Source organism: Hemicordylus capensis, chromosome 3 (assembly GCF_027244095.1).
Source record: "Hemicordylus capensis ecotype Gifberg chromosome 3, rHemCap1.1.pri, whole genome shotgun sequence".
NCBI classification, from domain to species: domain Eukaryota; kingdom Metazoa; phylum Chordata; class Lepidosauria; order Squamata; family Cordylidae; genus Hemicordylus; species Hemicordylus capensis.
Genome location: NC_069659.1, coordinates 169,767,816 through 169,794,446, shown reverse-complemented (window position 1 = coordinate 169,794,446; position 26,631 = coordinate 169,767,816). Strand labels below are relative to the sequence as shown.

Sequence of the window (26,631 nt, the reverse complement as noted above, 5' to 3'; positions counted from 1 at the left end):
TCGTTACTGGGACCAGTGCTCTTTAACTTGTTCATAAATGATCTAGAAGTTGAGGTAAGCAGCCAAGTGGCCAAATTTGCAGATGACAATAAACTATTTAGCGTAGTGAAATCCACAATAGATTATGAGGATCTCCAAAAGGATCTATCTAAACTGGGTGAGTGGGCAACCAAATGGTAAACATGGTTCAGTGTAAGCAAATGTAAAGTTATGCATATTGGGGCAAAAAACCCCATCTTCACATATATGCTGATGGGAGCTGAGGTGTCAGTGACAGACCAGGAGAGATCTTGGGGTCATGGTAGACAATTTATTGAAAGTGTCAACTCAATGAACAGCAGCGGTGAGAAAGGCAAATTCCATGCTAGGGATCATTAGGAAGGGGTTTGAAAATAAGAATGCTAGTGTTATAATGCCCTTAATACAAATCTATGGTGTGGCCGCATTTGGAGTATTGCTTATAGTTCTGGTCACCGTATCTTAAGAAGAACTATTGTAGAACTTGAAAAGGTGCAGAAGGGGGCAAACAAGATGATCAGGGCCCTGGAACACCTTCCTTAGGAGGCAAGGCTACAGCATCTGGGGCTCTTTACTTTGGAAAAGAGGCAACTACGGGGAGACATGACAGAGGTATATAAAATTATGCATGGAATAGAGAGTGGACAGACAGAAATATTTCTTCCTCTCTCACAAAACTAGAACTAGGGTCACCCCATGAAACAAAGTCAAGAAATGTAGGACCGACAAAAGTACTTTTTCACATAGCACATAATCAATCTATGGGATTCTCTGACACGGGATGTGGTGATGGCCATAGCTTGGATGGTTTTAAAAGGGGCTTAGACAAATTTCATTGAGGACAGGTCTATCAATGGCTACTAGTCTGGTGGCTATGGGACACCTCTAGCCTCAGAGACAGGATGTTTCTAAATACCAGTTGAGGGGAGCAACAGCAGGAGAGAGGGCATGCCCTCACCTCCTACTTGTGGGCTTCCCAGAGACAACTGGTGGACCACTGTGTGAAACAGGATGCTGGACTAGATAGCCCTTGGGCCTAATCAAGCAGGGCTTTTCTTATGTTTCTATGAGAGCACACAATAATACAAACTGAAAACAAAGAACTCATGCTTTAAAAAAAAGAGGGCAAACCATAGAACAGTGTGGGATGGATTGTAACTTTGCATTTTGTTTATAGACGCTCCTTTCATTCATTGATTGAGCTTCTGTAAATCCAGTGCAAGTTTAGAATCCAACCCTTTGTTTTAACTACCTTAGATAAGTAACGCTGAGCACAATCCTACCAAAGTTTAGCACTGTAAGTTAGAAAGACATCAGTAGGGGAATTTATAATGAAGCTAAGTCTTTTATATAGAAATCAAAGAAACTTAAATTGAAGCGTCAATCTTTCTATTACTTCCAGAAATGAATTTTTTTTTACATCCCTTCATGTCCTCCCAACCCCAAATCGTTTTCTATTTTTTTAAATTTCTGAACAAATCCAAAAGAGCTAATAATACAAAATTCCGCAGAATAAACCAAGATTATGCAATTAGAATAAAATATAAAAACTAAGCAAATGTATGCAGATATGCATAACTTAACATAACTGCAGAATGTGAGGGAAGTCATCTATCCTAAAGGAATGAAGACATTGTCAAACTTTTTAACTGGCTTTAAGTTTTCTCCTTTGAAAATGTCATGCACCACAGTACCTTCTGATTGGTGAAGTAAAGTGCGTATAAATAGGTGATGCTAAGCCATAGTGATGAAAATCATTATCCATTCCAGAGCAAAAGTAAACAGCTTGCATCATGCAGCGAGTAGCCAAGATACGTAATAGAGTATTCAGATACGGGAAAGAGGGAGATTCTGCACTATCAAGAGAATCAGCCAGGGCTTTTGCTGAATCGGTTTTGATTTCCAAACCCTGAAAAGGAAAAAAGTTGCTTTAAATATTTGGCAGAGTTCAGTTTGGCAGAGTTAGATTTGTATTGCTGAACATATTACCAATCATATGCCAAAGCATCAAGTACAGTATGATGTCTTCATCTCATTGATGGGATAAAGTGGTGGGATAAAGTTAACAAATGAACTTAAAATTCTAGCATGTGATTTTAACTCAAGTGACATCTAATGGCCCCTTCAGAGTCAGCAGTGTGGAACACCATGTATGGCGACTGGAATATCAGCTAGTATCTGGGCCTTTATTGGTTTGAATTCCAAATATTCAGAACTTGCCTTAGACTTTGCTGCCTTCACAAGGATATCATAGTTTGAAGGAGGAGGAGCAGGATGCTTTCTCAGCAAGGCGTGTTCTGAGAATTCATCATAAATTTTTTGTGCTACAGAGATATTAGCCAGCAACATGAATTCTTCAACCATAGAGTTGGTTTCTCTGTCAACAGAAAAATACTATACTTGTAAGAAGAGAAGTTAGGCAAAGTGATAGTTTAGATCTAGCATGTTTATTCTGTGCACTAACTCATCACAGGTGAACTTTAGCAAGAATCAACATATAGCCCCAGAGGAAAGGGATGCTATATCTTTGCTGATTTTTTTATATATTCCAGGTTACACGGAATAACCATGTAATAAACTAAAGGTCAAATCTAGCCTGAATAAAGATGCAGTGCCCACAAGATTCCTATAAGAATAGAACTCTGTTTCCCCCCATCCACCTTCCCATATGTGAGTGCACAGGTAGCACAAGGAACCATTCTACAGAAAGGGGTGTACATGAGCCTACCACTCACATCCCCATTACTTGTGGAGCATGAGTAAGTGCTAAACATGAGAAGTATGCACAAGCCTTCCATGTCTATCACTCTTGTACTGCCTATATGCACATTTTAGCACTTGCACAGGTGTGTGTGTGTGGGGGGGATGTGGATTGAAAACACACACTGGATAGGACACGATGCTGAATATGCAACTTAATCTTGTGGGTTTGTCAAATAGTGTGTTTCAATAGTTCTACAAGAGTAGAGTTGGCCTTCTGCCAACATAAGAAGTGCAATCTACCCATTCAAATGATTACCCATTTCCACAACCCCACATACACACATTTCAGGAAGACGGCGGACCAGTCCAGCCTCCTCTTTCTGTCTCCCGCTACACTGCAACTGACATATGTATGCCATATGTACTAGTTGTCATTATGAGGTTTGCAGCTTCTAAAAACTCTGCCTCTTCCTTCCTTCCCGTTTCCTTTATCTGCCTAATCCTGGATCCTAAAGCAGAGTGAGACCTTGAAATGTATTGGTCTTTGTTTTATTTTACAAGTGGGTGGGATAAATGTTGAATTTAAGGAGATATTAAAGTGATTTTGTGCCTCCACTACATATAATTAATTAATTAATTCTTGTATGTAAACCGCTTTGGGAACTTTGGTTGAAAAGCAGTATATAATTACTCATCGTTTTTGAATATATCCAGAATGGATTATGTTTCAATAACTTGTACTGTATTTGTGAAAGTAACCTATGGCATTGTTCTCACATTCAATGGGTCACTACTAGTGGTCATACATGATGCAAAAGGAAAAAAATGGACTAACCAACTTGCATCTAATATTTTTTGGTGAGCATAGGCAGATACTTCCCACCAACAATAAGGAAGATTAATTGTACCCCTCAAGAACTATCACCAATTACTTAACATTCCCATTAGCACAATCTCATTCTCCTTTTTCATTTAATATTTTATGTGGATAAACAGTTTATATTGAAACTGTAGAAGAAAACCAAGCTTACAAATATTAGTTGGGAAGAGGTAAACCTAGGAGTTGTGTAGCCAATATTAGATGCACAAATTTGGAAGGTTTAGGCTCATGATTGCAAGCTGTATGAAGTAGGCACTTGTTTTGTTTACAATGCCATGTACACTGATGATATAGTATAAATTTATAATACAAATAAATACATTAAGGACAACATATTAAGTAGTTTTCCAACTCTCATAATTTTTGAAGTCCATAGTGAGCACCTCATGATTAAAACACTGTGCTATAACATGCCTACAAATCATAGTTCGGTACATATTCTGTAGATTATGCTGATGGTATGGATCTAACAAGTGCAAAATCTATGCGCAATTCCTTCAGCATTCTAAAGTCCTAATGCTGAGTGCTCCTTTATGCATGTCATATCTTCCTTAGCAAATATAGAGAATGAATGGTGCATTGCTAAAGGGATACTTAAAAATGATTTAATCATTACAAAAACCCGTAATTAAAACATACCTGAGCTCCTTTGTCTGCAAGTCAATAGGATCATGGGTTTCACTATCCATGTGGAAACGAACTTCAGGTGAAGAAAGTGTTAAAGCCCTAGAAGGTAACATGTTTGAACAAAATCAAGATATTTTACAGAATCAGGGTGACTGATTAAAGTAACCGTCCTTGAATTAGCATCAATCAAAGCTAATGTATAGCATAAGCTATAATCACAGTCTGACATAAAGACTAACCCCTTGCCAACATGGCAAGGTTTTCTGTCTTGCCTTGCAAGGGGGAGGGGTGATTTCCAGCCATCCTCCCCTTCCCTCTGCAGCCAACTGTGCCCCCAAAATCATGTTTCCAAGAGTTGGGGGACCCTTCGAGACCACTTTAGAAGTTAAAGGTGGTCGAAGAGGGAAGGGGGAATTGCTGAAAGTTACCACTCCCATAAGGGAAAACCCTGGTGCGCTGGAACAAGGTTAGCCTGTATGTTAACCATTAGCTTTCATACTTTCCATTCTGACTCACCTGCCAAGGACCCTATGTGCATCTGCTATGGAACTTAATGCATAGCAGATCATTCTAGGTGGTATATACAGGTCACTGAACAGCCCAGAAACATATTCAACACTCTAGTGACACACACAGCAGGAGATGATTCGTAGTGGTAGGCAAGCTGTCTATTAGAGAAGCTCATTTGATCAAGAACTGGATAAGCTTCTAACTAACAGAGTTTCACCAAACAGTCTGAAAATCAATGGGTAACATCTAAATCTTTAGTGGAGTAATACTCCACTAGCAGACGCTGCATCTTTTCACCACTCCATTAAGAGTATCAATGCCACCCACTATGTTACATAATATAGGAGTTCTGCCATAATTTTCTTTTCAGCATTGGCATTAAGAAAATCTAGTAACAAATGCTACATGGCTGTACTGGGAAGCAAAGTCCTAGGACCAAGAGAGAACAGGCGAAGCAGCAGGTACAGTATGAACTACTTACCCTTTTTCTATCCGGTGCTTTTTAAGAATTTTGGCAAGCTTATTTAGTCCACGTAAACTAGTAGTAATGTCATCATTCATGCTGGTGGAATCTATTTTCATCTGTGCCTCAGCATATGTAAGGGAAGCCTCCAAAGAAGGAAGGTTAAAGAAAGAGAGAGAGGGAGAAGCATGAAATGTAAGGGCAGCAGTGATTATTCCTAAATGCAACAGATCTGCATGCAACAGAATGCAAAATGTTCTTCAAAGGCAGTTTGGACACAGTATGCAATTGCTTCAGATTTTTTAAAGCAGACATTCTGCTCTTCCATACTTTACTGCAGAGGTAAGGAAAAGAACAATCTGGCCCTAGTCCCTGGTGAGCAGATTGAGGGCTCCTGAGATACAATCCCTGCTCCCAGCCACTGTCTGGAGAAAACTTGCTTCTCCCACCCTCCAAGAAAGAGCTCTCCTGCAATGTTCGATTGTCCTGTGACTACAGTGGCAATCACGAAGGACCACCTGGCCTCAGTTATTGGCCAAATATCATTAACTGTGTTCTCATCTTCCATGAACTGTTTGGATGGATTCATGAAATATTTAGAGAAGATCAGTTTCTTTGGTTTCTCTCACCCTCCATGAATGAATAATTATTGCTAGCTGGGTCAGCGCAGAACATCTGTGCACTAGTTCTCTGGCCGATCCGGCCACCCCCCACCCCCTGCCTTAAAGCTGCTCCCGGGATGGCCATGGGGGTAGCAAAAGCTCCTTCTGTGAGCTCTCATGCCAATCTGGCCCCTCCGCCTTCTCCTCCCGCTACCTTAAGCCGCCCCATGCCATCCGGGATGGTGCTGGAGGCAGCAAAAGCTGCTGTGGTGAACCCTCCTGCTGCCCAAATAAGGGGTGAGGCAGTTTTTGGCCCGTTTCAGGACTCTCTGTGCACGTGCATAGAGAGCCCTGAAATGGGCTGAAAACAGCCTGGCCTGTCATTTGGGCAGCAGGAGGGATCACGGAAAGAGCTTTCGACGCCTCCGTGGCCTGGCCCGCCACCGGGCCGAGTGCCACCTTTGTGGCCGGGCCCGCCACACCAAGTGCCGCCTCCGCAGCCTGCCGCTGCCGCTTTCCAGTCTTTGTGGCCACCCAAGGAGACCGGCCACCTCTTCCCCCACCCCCTGCCCCAGTATTGGGGCCCGCCACCGCCTCAGCCCTTGGCCGGGCCCACCGCCACCTCACCGCCTCGGCCATGCCCGCCACTGCTTCGCCGTGGCCGGGCTGCCAGCAGCCCTGGCCCGCCGCCAGCCAATTCTCCTCTCTCCTCCTGGGTGCGCCAGCCAATCAGGTGCCTTTGCAGCCCAGCCAATCAGCTGGGCTGCCGGGATGCATTCCAATGGCACACCCAGGAGAAATATATAGATTCCAAAAGGACTCACTCTAAAAAGAGAACATAAAGGAGACAGAGCAACAGCCACTGGAGACACACTATGCTGGGCTGATATATATTATATCTATTACATGTAGTCCCTTTTCAGGATTCACAAGAGTTCAAAACAGCCGACAGCCAGACTATGTGCTGGCGAACACGCTAAGGATAGTTTTAGGAATCACACGAGAGTTGCAAAGGGAAGGGGAGACTGCTGAACACTGGTGGAATGTTGTGTGAGCCACTTTATTCAACATGGTTTTTCTAAATACCCAATACATTTTAATCCTACCTTGGAATTAATGACACTTTTTGTAAATCTGGTTTTCAAGATTTCAGCATTGTGATTCATTTCCCATATACATGAAAATGCAAGCCTAGGAAGAGGAAGAAAATTACTGATGAAATAGGCAAAATGTATTCACGATGTCTTGAATATTTTCAAAATTGTCAACATTCAATTACCTATCCACATTGGATCTCAGGGAACATAAGTTGGAACTAAGTAGTTCTGGAACCATATCAATTCTCTGTAAGATGGAGAACAAATATACAAGTTTGCTTCAGTTATTTAAACCAATATTGTTCACAGCTACTCCCATAAAATAGGTTTAAAGAATTGTACCCAATTTGTTAATTAAAATTTTGGGCTTAACACCTATGGGGAAAACCTGCCTTTCTCCAATTAAAGATACTTGTCCAATAGCTATCTCAGGATATGAAAAGTTCTGTTTCATTGTACTGGATTGAATGCACACACAAAAAACCAGTCTCATGAGTAACTGCCAATGACAATCTGCCCACAAATGGCTCAATATAAGACATATTTCTTATCTGCATTGATGAATAATCATAAGCAACCTTAATTAAGATGTAAAACCAGGTTGCTTAGCTGTAAATGATGATCTGGAAGTGATTGGTTGGTATCCATAAGTATGGGTTCTGCACTTGCGCAGGACCTTGCGGGTGGAATGCTATAGCTCCGTGTGGCGCCCGCGTGCTCGGCATGCTAATTATTTAAGGTGGCCAGGGCACCATTTTCCTGTTTCCTGGATGACCGCCAGAGTAGACAGTCATCCTCAACTGTCATTGGTAAGTGAAGTTCTCCTTAATAGTATCTATATGTACTATCAAACTACTGTGGCAGGGAGGAATGGGAGGATCTTATGGATATCAACGGATCACTTCCAGATCATCAGTTATAGGTAAGCAACCTCTTTATGTGGATTGTGATCTGTTGGCCACCCATAAGTATGGGTGTTTAGCTAGCTCCCTTAGGAGGAGGGTGCAGTATTTATTGCAACATCCTTTTCAACACGTGTTTCCCAAAGTGGGTCTACTTCTGTTTATACACCACCAAAATTAGTTCTACTAGCCAATGTGACGGCATTGTCTAGAAACACATTGCCCTTTAGACTTTCCTTTGTAGGAAACCAATAGACGTTTAGTCAGCCTGAAGGATTTTGTGCAATGCAGATAATATAATAATAACCTACATACATCGAGAGCATGCATTGACTTCTCTATGAGAGTGACAGGATCTCTGAAGAACGTGGGAAGTACAATATATTGAAGTGAAAGTCAGATACTATCTTTGGCAGGAATGCATGGTCCATGCGCATCAGCACTTTACACGTAGAGCGGTGAGTTCACTCACTTGTGAGCAGTGGTGATGGCTATTAGGAATACCATCTTGGAAGTAACCAGTTTGAGAGGGGCTGTTGCCACAGGCTCAATGGGCCCCCATGGACAAGGCAGATAGGTCCAAGGATAAGCTCCACTGAGCTACTGGTTGTCAAATAGGTGGGTACACATTTGTTAAACCTTTGAGGAAACTCTTACTATTGGGGTGTCAAAAAACAGATTTGCCATCCCATCCGGGATGCATGGCTGAAATAGCAGCCAAGTGAACCTTGATGGATATATTCGCCAAGACTTCTGTTTTCAGGGACATTAGATATAGGAGTAAGCCCCTGATAGAAGCCTGCAAAGATGCAAAACCAGTCAACTTTGTGTATGTAGAAAACTATTTACAAGCGTAATTAAGTCTTGTGGATGGTTTACACCAATTCAGTAAGATATCATACAGAAGTGTATTCGCCAAGCTGTGAGTCTCAGCATGCCTATTTCTGGATGTAGTACCCAACCCTTGTCCTGAGACAGAAGATCTCCAGTATCTGTGGGGTGACAGTCTCTGTGAGTACCAATGGAAACCAAGACTGGCAGGGCCACCAAGGCGTTATCAATATGCAAGACACCTGGTTTGTAAGCAACTTTGCCACCACCTGTCCTAGTAGAGATTGTGGTGGAAAGTCTAGAAGGCCTGAGTTCCAGTTTATCTGGAAGACCTGAGAAGGCCTGAGTTCCAGTTTAACTGGAAGACATCCCCTAGGGATCTTGGGTCATCCTGCTCTTGAACAGAATCTCCTGTGTTTGGTGTTGTGAGAGGTAGCAAAAGGTTCTATTACAGGATAGTGCCACGCACTGAATATGGGTGTCAATATCTTGAGTAAATCTCTCACTCATGGTGTTGTTGTTGTTGTACAAATGACCTGCTTAGGCTGTCCACTAGCACACTGTCTATGCTCTTTATGTGTATAGCTATTGGATGAATCTGGCTGTGAATGCACCAGTATCAAAAAGGCTATAAGCTTAGGGCACACAGTGACCTGGAGATGGTGCCCCCTTGCCTGTTGATATATGCAATGGCAGTAGTGTCATCCAGTTGCAGCTGTACCACATTGCCCTTTAGGAGGGGTAGGAAGGCCTTCATTCCCAGAAAATGGGCCAGGAGCTCTAAGAAACTGATGTGCATCAGTCTCTGCTGATGAGTTCACACCCTTTATACTTGATGCCCTTTGCAAGGAGCTCCCCACCAGATAGGGATACATCTGTGGTAACACAGATTGACAGTACTGGAGTTTGAAAGTGGACTCCTTCCTTAAGATTAGTCTGTTTTGTCTACCAGTTCAGAGACTGCAATACAGGAAAGGGGATGGTGAGCCATAGATGCGGGCTGTCTATGCTGGGGCAGAAAACAGAGGAACCACAGCTGTAGTTTCCTCATTTTCAGACGTGTGCAGTGTACAGTTGCACTGCAGGCCATTAAATCCAGAAGACATTGGATGGACAGAACATTCCTAGATAAGTTCTTTTATGAGATCCTAACTGGTAAGTATGCCCTTTTTGTTTCCGTGTTCAAAACAGCCCCAATGTAAATTCTAAAATTTTATTGTCTCTGGGTGAGACGATCCAATTTACCTAAATCTCCAGACTGTGGAGAAGATTCAATACATAAGATGTTTGAGAACATAACTTTATCTCTCTTGCTGCCAGGAGCCAATCATCCAGGTATGGAAAGATTGTGATTCCCCTTGTTCATAGGTGAGCCACTATAACTGCCATGCATTCTGTAAAGACTCATGGTACTGTTGTCCAAACAGTAATACTTTGTACTTGTATACTGAATCGCCCACGGTGAAACTTAGAAATTCTGATGCCAATGTGAAAATAAGCATTTTAAAGGTTCAAACGGTGCAAGCCACTGTTCTGGAATAATAGTGAAAGTATGTTTTGCCATGTTATAATGCACAACTTTTTCAAACGGACAAATTTGTTGAGTTGACACAAGTCCATGATGGGACATTTGGGGATCTGAAAATAAATCCTCCCCGTTTACAGATCCCAAACAGATCCTCCCTGATTGAGTATCTGAAAATAACAGGAATAGAAGCCATCCCATTGGCTTGTCCACCACAATAGCCCCTTTTCCCAACAAGTCCTTCACCTCTTCCATCAGAGATGGCATTGCATGAATGTATCTGAGAAAACTTGCAAGGTCTTCAACACTATGGCATAGCCCAGAGAAATGATCTTGAGGACCCAACAGTCTGAAGTTATGTGGTGCCATGCGGGGGCATGGCTTGCCAGTTTGATGAATATGGCATTTAAAGATGGGATTGGAGATGCCAGTGAGATGGAATTGGCAACAGGCTGTTGGATTGTTGGTCGACTTGAAAATGAATACAAAATGCTATTTTGGTATCTCTGACTGCTCCTGGTTAATTTTGTTCTTGTGGCTGGGGGCATGTTTGTTATATGGTTGTTATGGTCTCCTATAATCTCTGCGATCTTGTTGTTTATAAGTGGATTGCTGTTTAGGGTAAGACCTATATCCTGAAGATGAGTAAGAAGTGGATAAAGGCACTGTAAATGATTTAGCTGTAAATTTTGATTTGTCCAGCTTTTCCATGGTGGAATCTGTTTCCTCGCTAAAAAGACCCTTACCATCAAAAGATAAGCCCTCTATTTTTTCTTTCATGTCCATTTCTAACAAAGCAGAACAGAGCCAGGCATGTCTTCTGATGGGTATTGTGGTGGTCATAGACCTCTGCCAGTTGTTTTGGCAGTGCTCAGTTGTTGTCGACTTACCACTGTCGATTTTGCCATGGTCTCAGAGAAATGCTTTTTAAACTCTTCAAGAGAGAAGGTATTAAAGTCCTGTGGAAGGTTTTCCCATAAAGAATTATTATAACTTGCCATACAGGCCAAGTAGTTGCCAATTTTAACAAAGGCATGCTGTGGAGTACACCTTCCATCCCATGATGTTTAATTTTCTTTGTCTGCAGGTGTGGTATGTCATCTGCCTGATGTGGTGGTGTCAATCACTAGTGAAGTAGGGACAGGATGTTTTTTTAAAAGTTAAGTATTATCCTCTTCCTGGACCCGGTAAAGGCCCTCCAGACTTTCTGATGCTGGGGCAGGTGTGTGAATGACCTCCCATGCTGATTGAGCTGCACAATAAATTACTGGCAATATTGGTAATGCTACTGGATGTGCAATCTGAGAGGTTGACAAAAAGTCATGTACTGGGTCCTTGATATTTATTGTTTGTGTCTTTAAATCAAGGCCCAGCACTTCTGCTATTTCCTTGGCTTGTAAATGATAGGCCTTTAGTTCTTCCTTTGGGGATATATGAGTCGCTGGTGGAACATCGTAGAGGGGTTGGTAGCATGTAGTATTCTCTCTGAGTCTGGTTCAGAATCAGAAGAATCATAAGTTCCATCTGAAGATATCACAATAGATGTAGGTACATTTTGGGTTCCTGTAGGGGTGGTTTTTGGAATTTCAATTACAGGAACTATAATTTGAGTAGTGGCACTCTCAAATGTGGGCTTCTCGATGCGACCATCTTGTATAGTGGGTGTATCTTTAAGAGGAGTTAATGTTTGGGTTGTTGACACTGCAGTAGTTGGCATCACATTCACATGACTTGCAGAAACATCACCAGCAGCTAATGTCTTAACAGGCACTGGTCACGCCAAGGTAGATGAAAGAAAGAACAGATGGGTCTGTGTCACCTTAGGTTGTTGTGCCTTCCATAGCCTGTATTCCTAATAACTATAGGGCATCATAGGAACATAGGAAGCTGCCATATACCGAATCAGACCCTTGGTCCATCTAGCTCAGTGTTGTCTACACAGACTGGCAGCGGCTTCTCCAAGGTTGCAGGCAGGAATCTCTCTCAGCCCTACCTTGGAGAAGCCAGGGAGGAAACTTGGAACCAAGATGCTCTTCCCAGAGCGGCTTCATCCCCTGAGGGGAATATCTTCTAGTGCTCACACTTCTAGTCTCCCATTCATATGCAACCAGGGCAGGCCCTGCTTAGCTAAGGGGACAAGTCATGTTTGCTACCACAAGACCAGCTATCCTCCCTTACATACACACACACACACACGCCATTGGGATGTGCTCACCAGAGGTGTTGCCAGATGTGACACTGTGAAAGCAAAACAGGCTGGTGGGTGAAACAGACTTTGGCTAACACTGAACCTGGTACATGTAGGTGACAATGATAGTGTCTTCGGTACTGTGGCTGGAACCTCTGTAAACTCTTGGACTTCATCTGGATCCTCATCTAGCTCTGGGGCAGGAAACATTTGAATGTTGAGGCCAGTGGTATACTGCCATTGGAGTCCAGTAGTGTTGTTGTGATAGAAGGATCCAGACCAGAATCCAAGCCTTCAAGGTCAGTCTCAATATTGAAGATTGGTGGAGGTGGGGAAGGTTCATGGTGTTGAGGAGTTACTTGCTTTGAGGTGTGAGAACTGGAGTATTCAGAAGAGATGAGGTCTCTTGATGTCAATCCATCGACGGTGATGGAGAAAAAATTGGTGTCATGGCAGGCGAGATCATTGTTAGGTGTAGACTCACCTCCTGGAGTGGAGTGCTCAGTGTTGAGGGTTTCGATGTTATGCACTGGTCAGATGTATGCTCATCCCCACTCTTTTTGGGGGTAGAGAATGACGTCAAGGGCTTGGTATGTTTTGTATGGAAAGGCACACTCTGAAGTCCAGCTGGAGATGATGTCTTAACCAAAGTTTGATCCCGACTCTTATACTTCTGGTGAGCTGAAGCCAAGGATTCCTCATCCGAGGAATGTCGCTTTTTCTTTGATTTATAGCGCCAAGTCATAGAACCTCCCGATGGTGGTGGAGGTTTAAATACTGGAGCCAATGAAGCACTGGACGCTGGGGGTTTAGAATGTTTTTCCCCCCTGCAGTTGTTGGCATTGGTATTGATTTAGACAAAGGGGCATCCAGTCTTGGTGTTGGGGGCCTGAGTATGTCATCATACAGAGCCGCTCTCAGTCTATGTGCCTGATCTGCACCCACAAAAGGGAACCAATCCAAGTCGAGGAGCAATGAAGACAAGGTCTGTACGCTATGGTGGTCAGAAACAAACTGGGGAAATGGTGCCTCGGCCGCCTTAAATAACAATGATGCCGAGCGCATGAGGCAGAATGTGGGCACTATGAGGAGCTATAGCATTCCACCCGCAAGGTCCTGCGCAGGCACAGAACCAATATTTATGGATGGCCAACGGATCACGATCCAGATTATCAATTTACATCCTGAAAAAACACTTATGTATATTTGGTGAATACAGCTGCCAAGAAATGCTCAGGATGCAGCCCTGCACAGCAGACAGTTTTGACAATGTAAAGCATGTAAGCTCATTGGGACAGAGAACTCACTTTTTGCTTAAGATATCCTATAAATCAATCTCTCTCTCTCTGTCTCTCTCTCTCTATCAATTACATAATACATAATTGTGAAGTTTTAAGGAAACATGACACATTAATTCCAATGAAGTATTAAGCTGCCCATCATACAGGGCCGCTCTTAGTCTATGTGCCCGATCTTTTTCCCCATTTGGGTGGAAAACGACGTACACATTTTACAAGTGGCTGTATTGTGTCATTCACCCAGGCAAATTAAACAGGAGTTGTGGCGATTTTGGGATGGTAGCTTCATCCCTTAAATGCTCAAGGAGAAAAAGAAACACCTGAAAGGCAGAACTGTAGAAGGTACAACTCTACACAACCGCTTTCTCCACCCCCACACCAGAACAGATTCACAGGGGTAAAGTGCCATCTTTGAAAGATATAACTTGTGCACGATTAAACCAGATACAAATTGAAGTTTGGTAAAAAGAAAGTCACATAATGGTGAGACTATATAGTATTAGAATATCTTGGCTTTTAAACAAAAAGCTGTATTTAGACTCGTCCCGTGTTCTTTCTTTCCTGGCTGTATTTACCAACACTCATCCTTGGGCTGATAGTAACTACTAATCTCTGGTTATATTACTTATTGGAAGCTTGCCATATGACATTAGACACATGAAGCTACCTTATACCAAGTCAAATCATGTATCAAACTCAGTACCGTCTACACTGACTGGCAGCGACTCTCCAGGGTTTCATATGATTGTCTTTCTCAGACCTACCTGGAAATGCCAGAGATGGACATAGCAAGGTTAGTCCCATAAATTTATGAACTCTACTGATACATATTTCAGAGGTATGCACAATACAAATTTAAATATTTTGATTTTTTCCGCTTATCTATTTTGTCTCCTCACAACTATTGCTAACATCAAAATTTACAGCTAATTCCAAGAGGTTTCTGCCTTATCACAGAAGCATGGCCAAAATCCCTTTACCTAGTTCAAGTTTGGAATGTATTCTTCTCTGGAAGAAACAAAGCTGTAACCAAGACAAGAAAAGAATCCTGCTGGAACAAAGAGTTACAATGAAAAAGAAATTTACTTTTTCACACAGATACACAGTTGTGCCCCTTTTTGCAGATTCTTGATCCAAAGCATTTCCTGGTCGAATAAAATGGCTGACATCTGCAATGTGTACACCAACCTAAAAAATAATTAGAATAATTCAGAATTTCCAGGACTATACATTTTATTGTATCTCTCACACTGGAAATCTATTATGTACATTTACACAGAGATAATTTACAACCAACTCTCCTGTTTTCTAGAACTACTAGATACTTATGTTTTGTGGTAGACTGGCAAATTTGTTGTATCTGCAACAGTGCAGTAATACCTAAACTAAATGTCTTGATCTGAAGTATAAGTAAGGAACTAAAAAACCCCTGTGTATATATTGCACACACGCCAAGGCAAGAGTCCTATACTCATTTACAAAAGTATTATGTCATTGCCTTCAACTGCAAACTGTAAATGGATATAGAACTGCAGAACAGTTTATATGAATTCAGGCATATAAAGTGTCAACAATCAGACCCTAACAAATATATCCACAAGGGCAAAAAAACTATTTACAGAGTTGCTTGTTATTTATTTATTCAACATATTTCTATAGCACTTAGCACTTACGTTTATATACCGCTTTATAGCCGGAGCTCTCTAAGCGGTTTACAATGATTTAGCATATTGCCCCCAACATTCTGGGTACTCATTTTACCAACCTCGGAAGGATGGAAGGCTGAGTCAACCTTGAGCCCCTGGTCAGGATCGAACTTGTAACCTTCTGGTTACAGGGCGGCAGTTTTACCACTGCGCCACCAGGGGCTCTATACCGCCCCAAACTCACGTCTCTGGGCATTTTACAACAAGCTAGAGAGTATTAGACAGTGAGTGATACCATTTATCTCTCACATTTGGTTCTTTCACATACAGAAACCATAATATCCCCACACCTAGTAGAAATGAGCCTCAGTAAGGAGAGCCACAACAGTTTGCTGGGCATGATGTTATAGAAAGGAGCCTCAGCCCTCCAAAACCTATTCTTTGTTACAGATCTTTTATAACAACAAAAGGTGCAATCTGCACATGTTGTACAGTCAGCCAATCACAAAATGCATAAATTAATCAGTAACTTTCGGCAATAATTAAGAAAGCAAGTGCAATTAAGTATGTGATGCAAGATATCTTACAGGTAATATTTCACTTTCTCCAGAATGTTAGCTCTTTACTAAAGGTAAAGTTGTGCTGTCGGGTTGGTGTTAACTCCTGGCAACCCCAGAGTCATTTGGTTTTATTTGGTAGCATACAGGAGGGGTTTACCATTGCCATCTCCCACACCGTATGAGATGATGCCTTTCAGCATCTTCCTTTATTGCTGCTGCCCGATACAGGTGTTTCCCATAGTCTGGGAAACATACCAGTGGGGATTCAAAGCAGCAACCTCTTGCTCGCTAGGCAAGTTACGCCATTAGGTGGCTCTTTACTACTTTGACTATAAACACACAAACATATGCTCCCTCCCTCCCTGAATTACTCTCTTGGGAGTCCATTTTAAATCCATTGCACCATTTCCTCTTCAAGCTACAGTTAAGAGGATGGTTGCTTAACCAAAGTTTCCCAAACTACGCTTCTGTATTTTCATCATGCCTTTGTTACTTGATCCTGACACTGCTCAATTTCTGCTCATAATCTGAGTTTTCCTTGAGGAATAGACGAAAAATGAAGTACAACGTTCCCTTAGGTTCGGATTCTGACCATATAGTCAAAGCTATGAGTTAGCGATTTCACTGAATCCTTTATGGAGAACAGGTCTATCAATGGCAACTAGTCTTGATGGCTACAGATTACATCCAGGTTCAGAGGCAGGATGCCTCCCAATACCAGTTGCAGGGAAGCAACAGCAAGAAAGGAGGTGTGCCTTCATCTCCTGCTAATTAGGCTTTCCAGAGGCAACTGGTGGGTCACTGAAGGAAACAGGATGCTGGATTAGATAGGGCTTGGGCCTGATCCAGCAAGGTTCTTATGTTCTTTTTGAAAGCTTGCTTTTACAGTCAAAAAGAGCACTGTCTCCCAATGCTGCTTTCAGTAGGAGTGACCTGACAAGCACCACTATGGTCTCGAGTCCCAGGCAAGCCATTGAAATGAATGGCCTTCATGGAGAAAATCTAAACTCATCTATGCATTCAATGAAATACTGCTACTGCAGGTTCACACTGGTCAAGTGTCACAATAAAACAGAACTTTAGCTTTTACAAGCCATTCCATTTTACAGCAGAAGGCAGGGCCAAGCCTTCCATTTGACACATCAGCTGCTGTTACAGGGAACATCAACCATCAATGATGGAGTGAAGGGTCAAGGAGTGTCTCCCATTTGTTATTCCAGCTGCAACCAAGCAACAACAATTCTCAGAAACAGACGGAGAAGCCAGATCTCAATTTGTTATCCCATTATGATTTACAACAAACATATATAGTAATAATTGTATGTCAGCCTTTCATTGAAATTGGAGAAAAACTTACCTCCAGATTTCCATTTTCCAGATCTCTACAATGCAATGCATCATCAATATCAGTACAGCCAGGAGGATCTACACTGCACACACACAAATGCCTCAGGTCCTCTCTAAATTTCATATCCTGAAATATTTTTGCCAACAAAAAGAATGTTAAAAACCAAGTACAAAAACTCAACTATGGAGCACATGTGCACAGGGACCCACCCAGTTTATACTCTTGTTGCTTCAAATTATAAACTCAGTAATTAAGGCTAGCAACAGTGGAATGCCAGACAGGTAGCCATGTTACTCTCTTCAAAGATTTTGCTGTAACAGTCTTATGGAACCTTACACAGTAACAGAATGTGGCTGGCATAAACTAACTACAGGCCATCTTTGTCAGACACATGAAGTAGTCAACCAAGTGTGTAGGTATGGATGCTGTGAACTTCAAGAGAAGAAGAAAAAACACAAGCTACTTTGTGAAGACAAAAAGTCAAGCGATGCAAGAAGCCACAGAAGGTATGCCATATTATTTATTTATTAATTTATTTATTTTTGCATTTATATACTGCCTTTCGTTTACTACGCAGTTCAAAGCACAAACGAGTACAAGACTTAATCAGAGTGGGTACAACTTGTTCCCAAATGGTGGACCTTGTAGCAAGATGAATAGTGAAAAAAAAATAGCTTTAAAAAGGGTCAATTACTTGTGCAGTAAATCTGCCTGAAAACAGCAGAATGCTGATAATGGTACTAAGAATGCAAAGAGATATTAAGCAAACACTAAGTTCATGATAATTTCATAGTTAAGGAACCGAGACAGATGAGGGTTCCAATCACCACGGGGAAATGAGCACTAAATTTCTGGCTGCCTCTGTTCTACTCCAATGACAATTCTGAGAGTTAAGGTCAAACATTTAAACTTGCATGAGGAAGAACCAGCATTTGCAAGGAGATTTTAAGATTTCCACCCCTACAGATATTGAATCTAAATAATACTCTTCTATTTCCATTATTATTCCCTTTCTTCACACTGCAGTTAAAATGTCATCAACTGGCATTTTTGCTTGCAATTAAGTGCCATCATTGTACCTGATCAGTAATGCTCCAGGGCATTTGAGGCAGGAAGCTAAGAACAGCTTGGGAGAAGGGCTGGTGAGGGACATCATGTTCAAGTAACAGGACCTCAGTCTCAGTCTCCTTATCTCCAGCAGCTCCTAAATTCTTTACAAAATGGCCCTAGGGAAATACACATCTTATTTAGTATTATAAAAACAAGGCCACCTGAAAAAAACCCAGGACAATTAAAGACTATGAAACAGACTATTTAAGGATGCTTATGTACAATTACTTGGTAGTAAGCCCTGTTGACCTCAGTGAGTTTATAGTAAACCTGCTTAGAATCAGGCAATTAATCTATTTATTCTTACTTGAATACAAGAGGAGTCTCCATGGTCCTGAACTGGAGCAGCTCAGGATCCATGGCAGACTGCATCACAACAGTGAGATGAATTTTGCAACAGAATGGCAGGATGTTGAGAACAGTCCTATAGTTCACATATTAACCAATCCAAAATGACACCAAAAGAAAACCAATTGAGGCTAGCCTCTTCTCTTTAAGAGTTTGATCATTAAGTTGACTTGTTAACCTTCAGAATCAATTTAAGAATACGCTACATTGTATTTCATACTTACGTTAGGATATCTCGAATTTCTAGGCCAGCCATCAATAGCAACTATAATCCTTTGGCCTTCAAGTGCTGTAGCCTGTCTTGTTTCTATTCGAATTCGAGGGATTCTGCGTTCAGCTGGTGTAAATAAATGCCGTCTTGCCTGTTAAGAGAAAAATGATGGCAACTTTTTGACTGAGAAAATTGCAACAACTGAAATATTCAGACACAGTTATTCTTACCTCTTTTATATGTGATTTAGAAAGCATGCCACAAAAAGGCCTCCAGTTTCTTTTGATAATGCCCACAACCCTGCCAGTTGGTCGCAGCATATTCTTGCTAACAGAAACCTTGAACTAGATTTAAAAAAAGAGAGGGGAAAAAAGAGTAACAACATGTTCTGAGTTTAACGTGGATAATCAGGTAGTGCAACAGTTCCTGCTTAAATGGTAGAACTGTCACGTTTCATGTCACATGCTATATTATGACATCATTTGAATCATCCTGCTTTGCATAAGACTCCCGTAGGGCTTTCTGAGTTGATTACTACGGTTCTGCACAAGCACAGGTTCTAGTGCTGCCTGCAGAATTAAGTAAAAACAGGTTGCTGACCTGTAACAGATGATCTGGTAGTGATCCAGTAACATGCATAAGAATTGAGTTCTGTGCCTGCATGGAACACTTCAGGCAAAATTTGTTAGCTCCTTGCGACTCCAACCAACCACCATTGCGTGTGCCCTGCACTTGTTCATATCGGCGGTTTGGCACCCTATAGTTCAGTTTCTTGATGGCTGCTTCAAAGCAGCCTTCCCTTTATGTGTGTGGACTTGTAACATATTGCTTGCAATATCTGTAGTGGAGATGGATGGGAGGGTTTTATGAATGTTTTCGGATCACTACCAGATCACCTGTTACAAGTACGCATAAACATCCTGTTTATCTGGTTCATGATCTGGTAACATCCATAAAAGGTGGGTGACTCATGAGCTACATCACTCCCAGAAGTGGGAACATACAGCTGGAGTTGTATAACGTCACAACCCTTTAGCAGTAGATGCACAGTCAATAACTAAAGAGTTTGGATTTGGATGATTGAGCAAGTAATCATTCGCCTCTTCCTGTATTCTGTACCTTTTTGAAGTTGGTGTTGATGTGTACAGCACTTGCCAAGCCATCTGAGCAGCTTTTGTTATCACCAGAAGCATTGGTAAATATAGTGGCTGAGTCAAGTTTGACTTTTTCATCAGATTATATACGGGGTCATCCAGATCACTAACTTTCTGTTTCCAATCCAAACCAAGCATCTCCACAATTTGGAGATGATAGGACTTCATTTCCTCTGTTGGGGAAATTGATGGTTCCGTTGGGACATTGTCCTTTTGAGTCCGAATTGTGACCTGTCAATATCGATTCTGACGAGTCAGAATCATAGTCATCCCCTGAGGACATTGGCTCTGTAGGATGAACCCCAGACTTGCTAGTGGAAGATGAATGGAAGCTGGAACCCACACTCTTATCAGTTCCTGAACCTACAGTGATTCGCGTCAATGTTTTAACTGGCACTTGAATACGTCCAGTGCACACTTTCTTCCCTATATCTCATTCTAAACACATCTGTGTAGACATAGACGTTTGTTTTGCTGGCTTGGGTACCAACAGCGGCAAGGATGCTTGCACACCAGCATCCTGGGCCACATACACTGGTTTCACATTTTGTGCAGTGACTGAATACCCTTGGTGGAGTCATTTGAGTAGCAATTTGTTTCGCAGGAAGCTCCACAACTTTAGGGTGAGTCATCTGTGTTGCCATCTGGACCAGTTCTGTACGCCTTCTAGCTGCCTTCCTAAATTCTGCATAGTCAGCAGGGTGCATAGGGGTGGAATTTGTGGACACATTACCCCATCCACCAACAAGCAATAAGCCTGTCACAGAAATCCCCAAATTGCAAGGGGGTAAATGAAGGTGTTTTTGGCACTTCCATTAACTCTTCCTCTTCCATATGTATTCTATTATTTTTATTTAAAATATTTCTACCCCGCCCAAAACTTGCGTCTCGGTGAAGTTTATATTGAGAACATGGCTCAAGAAGCCCTGAAACATCAACGCCGAGGGGGTACTGTCATTCGATTCCAGCATGGTAAGGGTGTTCTGTGTCATTTTGGGGTCGAAAAGTGCCTCAGTGTCGTCAGCGGCATCGAAGTTGACATCAAACAGCACCGGCGAGTGGTCTCTCCACTCCAACATTGAGGTCCTTGGCATGTGTTCCCTCCACTCTGACATCGGGGTTCTCGGCATCGACGGAGACTGATGTGGGGTAGGTGCAGGCAACAGATAATCTGCTTGACGCCAAGGTGCCAATGTCAACATCGTAGTAGCTCTTCCCCTTTCCAGCATCAATTTTGATGGTGATGAATGTGCTAGGCAAAAGCCAGATGGAGGGGGAGTTCTGGTGCTGGGCACTGACAAATGCTTTCCCCTCCGTTCACTCTTCTACCTGTGCTTTTTGAGGGAAGAAGAACCCGAGTCATCCTCTTGCCTGCGCTTCCTATCCTTATCTCGAGCAGTGCGTCCCACAGGAACTCTCAGCTCCTTAAAAGCGAGAGTCCTTCAATGTCAACAGCCCTGGCATCGGGGATTTAGACTGCGTTTGGACTGCAGTTCCTAATGCTGACTTCAAGGTTGCGATCACCTCCTCCGGAGGTGTGGAAACACACTTTGGAGTAAGGGCTTCCTCAAATAACGCCACTCTTAAGCATGCAGTTCTATTCTTTAAAGTTTGGAACATAGGAAGCTGCCATATACTGAGTCAGACCATAGATCTATCTAGCTCAGTCAGGTCTATCTAGCTTCGAGTATGAGCTGCTGACAGAGCATGCAGCAGCGTTATGCCCTTCCCTCAAACATAGGACATAGAGGTTGTGTCCATCCATGGAGGGGATCTTCCCCCTACATTGGGTACTCCTTTTGAAGGTGGTCTTTATCCTAGGTGTTGGGCTTGAAAAAGACATTCTGAAATCAATAACTTTACCAGTCTGTAGTCGTACACTTTAAATCGCTTTACTGAGGTACCGATATCCATTACACGAAGGATACTCTTTCCCAGTCCAAGTCATACACAAGAAGTTACAACAGAATCTCCAAAGGGTAGTCTGATCACTAGTCCAGTCACATTTCGAGTCAAAACCTTTAAATTCACCCACTAAAATATTTCTGAGGAGCCAAGAACTAATGAAGAACCAAACGCATTGGAGATCAGAAAGAAACTGAACTATAGGGCGCCAAACCGCTGATATGAGCAAGCACTGGGCACGTGCAGTGGTGTTTGGTTGGCGCCACGAGGAGCTAACCAATTTTGCCCCAAGTGTTCCACGCAGGCGCAGAACCTACTTTTTATGGATGTTACCGGATCACAAACCCGATCCTGAGAATTTCAGCTTCCATCAGAAAGAAGAACAGAAAAATAGAGACACACCCCTAGCCTTTATAGTTACAGGGATGGTTCGAAAGTGTGTGGACAATTGTCTAGTGGAATCTTAAAAGCCAAAAGAACTGATTAGAATTTCCATCCTTCAAGGCAATGGTAATTTGCAGAGCTCCTTGAGCCTCCTCCCATGACTAGGCAGAACAGAATAAACTATGCCTAAATTGTACACTAAACACAAGACCAAGTTCTGAACCAGAAAATCTGAATTCTGCACCTGTAAAACTGTGGAAATTAAACACTTCCATTAGCGTTCTCATTTCTGCCATTAATTCTGTATCAGGCGGTACAGTGGGAGGGAGTGGCAAGAAGATATGCAGTACATAGATGCCTCATCTCCGGCCTCTGGAAATTCTACTAAGACCCTTCCTCTAGATTTGGATATTTCACCAAGCAATACCTATTCACCACCTTCACAGGGAAAAGGGCTAAAAAGGTACTTTTAAAGGTGAAGTTACGTGGAAACTGAATTCTGCACAAAATGCAAGATTTTTTTTTCTTCTGGGTTTGTGGGTGCATGGTCGAGAACGTTAAGTTCAGAAGAGTAGAGAAACCTGGCATGTTCATGTCATACACTTTTTTCTTTCTCCTCTTCTTTTTCGACATCCTCTTCATTCTGACCCTCATCATCAAGCAAGACCACAGATGATGGTGCAGCCCAGGCATCTTTTGGCAAGAGTTCCACTGCTACAATATCTTCATGTACTGCTCGGTTTAAGTTTCGAAGTCCTTGTATTATTATCTGTAACAGTGAAAGGAAACAAATAGGTTCGATGTTAATAAAACCATCTGATGAATCACAAACTAAACTAATACAAACTAAACTGATACAAAGTAGAGAAATGTCAAGCTTCAAGCTAAGTTAATCAAGTGCACTGAAAGCAATGCCTCCCAAAAGGTAGACTGGATGAGTCCCCAAAAAAGGCCTGAAGTGAAAGGCTGTAGCTAGCTGGGCAAAATGGCAGTTGGCTCATTAAAGTAATGGTCACATTTTCATAGCGTCTCAATGGCTAGTATAAAGATTACATTTAGACCAGGTTAAGATTAGGCAGGACTAGTTGCCTTAAACTGATATTAGCAATACCTGATGCTTGACACTTTACAGACAGAGCCAGAGAAACTGCTTAACTATGGTTTGCTCAGAGCAGATGTAATCCTCAACTATAAATAATGCAAATCACAGTTTGTAAACTTACTGGAAATATGTACAAAATTAAAGATAAATTAAGCTTAAGACATAATAAATCCATATTCTGCACAGTGAAAGTGAAGTTTACAGAGCAACACATATAAAACAGTGCCACTGAGATGGATGCAAACAAGTATATTTGTACATTATGACAAATATGAAAGGAAGATTAAACTTTTCAGAAGTCATGATGATGCATGTGAAAAGTTGCAAAAAATATGTTTGTTTTTTTAATGAAAGAAATTAGAACAACATAGGCACAACAGCTTAGATCCAAAGAACCGTGCATGAGTTTCACACCCCCATTTCTGCAGAAGTCCTCCTGTCCCTGGCTACTTAAGGGTCAGGGCACCTTCTGGAATAGCTTGTAATGTGTTGTGAAGGGTGGGGGGCACCGTCTGGTGGAAATCAACAACACTTCCCCCCACCATGAACACAAGTCCTTTCCACTTGACATACAGCAGTTTGGACCAAAGCCAACAATTTCAACTGAAGAGAACCTGAATCTTTAGCATAGGGTACAAATTTAAGCCAGCAACAACTCGCAGCTCAATTCTAACCAGATACAATAGTAGTAATAGCCAGATGCAAGTCCCATTGTTGTCAACGATTCAGCCTAAGAATACGATCCTAAGCATACTTACTCAGACATAAGCCCCACTGATTTCAATGGAAGTCATTGCCTAGTAAACGTGCTTAGCATTGCGCTGAAGTGAACTCAAATCTTAATACATATGAGATTATTTCACACACTCTTCCCCACCCCCACCCTGGCCCCCTCTCTCACACACACCCCACCAGTTCATTACCTTTTATATGTTGAGGCAAATGGCAATAAGCCATTGTGCCCTCCCTTGCTGGCTCTGCCCCCACCTCCTGGCCCAGACACTGTCCCTATTTCCCCTTGTTGACCTCACCTTGCAGGGTGTGCCACTGCCTGTTGTTGTAGGCTGACAAGGCAGCGTGTATCCAGAGGCGCCAGCTTCTCCTCCACCAGCATTCTCTCCTCCTTTCTCCTCTAGCACCAAACTTATCCATTTTGCCTGCTCTTGAAATGGAGCATGACTGGTGCTGGTGGGGGAGAGTGCACTGGTGCAGCAGTGGGAGAGGCCGAGGGAAGAAACTGCTGGCACTGGGTACACACTCCATGTTGTCTTGCTGGCCTACAGCAGCAAGGAGCAGCACACCTTGGAATGTGATACCAGTGAGGGGGAAGAGAGGCAGAACTGGGGCCAGTTCCACCCCTGGAAAGTGCTGGATGGGAACAAAAGGTAGGGAGTAAGGAGGATACAAGAAGTTTGGAGAAGGAACAAGGTTATATTGCTTAGAGAGCAGTTTGGAAAAACTCGTTGCACCAGCAATGGAAGGCTGAAATGGAGGTGGTTATGCAGGAACTAGAAAGCCTCTACCCTCTCCTAGAATCTCTCTGAGGCCCACCCCGACAGCTGTTTGCATTCCCATCAGAGAATCAAGCACTCTGCCATCCTTGCTGCAATTGGATCTATGTTCAATACCAATGGCATTCTTCAGAGTCTGGTGGAGAAGCTGGTGGTTCCTCAGTGGGGACTGGACCTTGGGTCTCTGGAACATGGTCCTCCCCAGGAGTAGTCTTGCCCAAGACCGACAGGGCTGTGAAGAGATCTCTTGCTTCAGATCAAGGGAATTGCTGGTTGTGGGCTACTTTTCTGCAGAGTCCCAGTTAAAGGGGTCACTGAGAGCTGGTGAAGCAGGGACAGGCTGGTAAAGGGGAAAGGGCCCCAAAACAGGCAGAGGCAAGGGAGGTTGCAGCAAGCAGGAGGAATGATGCCTGCAGCAGGAGTGGGCATCTGCCAGCTGAGGCTCTCACCTCATGAGGGAGCCACGCCACCCCTCTGCCACTCCACATTTGCATACCTTCACTACCTATCTTGAATGTGAAAAAAATTAAGAAAAGGGTACCTGTATAAAAAGGGAGGGGGGGGAATCAAACTTTTCCCAGAAAGGGATTTGACATGCAATCATGTGTCAACAAACCTCTCTCTCATCTCCATCTCCATGAACCCAAACTGTAGCTTCGAGGTAATTATCTCTGTTGGCTCTGAAGGTTCCTTGAAGGTAAAGGCCAGATTTTATGCCCTGCTGCAGTTTGCTTAGAGGAAGATGCTCCAAGAAAATGATCCTCCCACTTTCTATCTCATTCTGTAACAACAATGTATACATACAAACAATTAGTTTTCTCCAAACTAACTAATTGCTCCAAATATTTAAATTCAGTAGTATAAGGTTCAGCCCGTTATATTGCACTCTAATTTCTTATACCAGTATGATCAACACTAGTGGTTACGATAAGTCCCCATAAGGTATGGAAGAGAGTGAATATTACAGAATCAACTGGCTTGCTCTGCAAGCATTCTTAATTTAGCCATCAACAGCAGTATTTAAGGGCACTAAAGTTATTTTAAACATTTACTAGTTTAGATTTAACAGCTTCTTCAGTCAGATGCCATAACAGAATACCAAGATATAAATTACGTAAAATAAAACACACCTAACACATAGAACAACATAATCACTCACCACATTTACTAGGTCTCACTTTAAAAACACTTAGCAAAGGCAAACCACTCCCAAGTAGATATTCAGCTATACCCAGTGAAACCTATGACACTTTGTTCTACACTAGTAGGTCCAGCCCTCAATCCTAGAGATGCTTCATGGAAGAGGAACTTACAACAAAACATGATTTTAGATGTGCTTAAATTAAAGACCCAAGCCTGATTTACAAAACTAACAGTGTTATTAACTACAAAACTTAAACTGATATCGAAAACTACCACAAAAATAGTGTTAAAAAGTACAAAATATTTTTGGTGAAAACACTAAGAGCTAATTTTACAGAATAGATCGAACATCATAATCACAAGTCTCAGAACAGCTCAAAATATAACTATTTTCCCTAGTTTTTAATAAGGTGCTGGGATTAAGACAGTACAAGTCTCCTGGCTGCTTCTTTTCAGACCATCTGCACTTGTGCTTCCTGGTGCTATCTGGTTCAGCTGTAGGTTTCATAAGCTCAGGAGTGGTTCTGTGCCCAAGTATCCCCAGTGGACAGCTTCCCACCCCCTC

At 42.4% G+C, this 26,631-nt stretch overlaps 1 protein-coding gene across 3 annotated transcripts in view; it reads right to left on the bottom strand.

Annotated features, from left to right (window-relative positions):
* The window catches only part of DIS3 (DIS3 homolog, exosome endoribonuclease and 3'-5' exoribonuclease), a 38,308-nt gene that overhangs the window by 7,422 nt on the left and 4,255 nt on the right, over positions 1-26,631 (bottom strand). For all 3 annotated transcript variants that reach the window (XM_053307221.1, XM_053307222.1, XM_053307223.1), the window contains 13 exons: positions 25,540-25,704; positions 22,912-23,079; positions 19,098-19,211; positions 18,881-19,018; positions 18,278-18,424; positions 17,208-17,324; positions 14,731-14,832; positions 7,083-7,147; positions 6,910-6,994; positions 5,220-5,347; positions 4,241-4,327; positions 2,239-2,395; positions 1,713-1,927 (listed from right to left, as the gene is read on the bottom strand). In XM_053307221.1, coding sequence (XP_053163196.1) covers positions 1,713-1,927; positions 2,239-2,395; positions 4,241-4,327; positions 5,220-5,347; positions 6,910-6,994; positions 7,083-7,147; positions 14,731-14,832; positions 17,208-17,324; positions 18,278-18,424; positions 18,881-19,018; positions 19,098-19,211; positions 22,912-23,079; positions 25,540-25,704 — 1,688 coding nt within the window. The remainder of the gene's footprint in view (positions 1-1,712; positions 1,928-2,238; positions 2,396-4,240; positions 4,328-5,219; positions 5,348-6,909; positions 6,995-7,082; positions 7,148-14,730; positions 14,833-17,207; positions 17,325-18,277; positions 18,425-18,880; positions 19,019-19,097; positions 19,212-22,911; positions 23,080-25,539; positions 25,705-26,631) is intronic.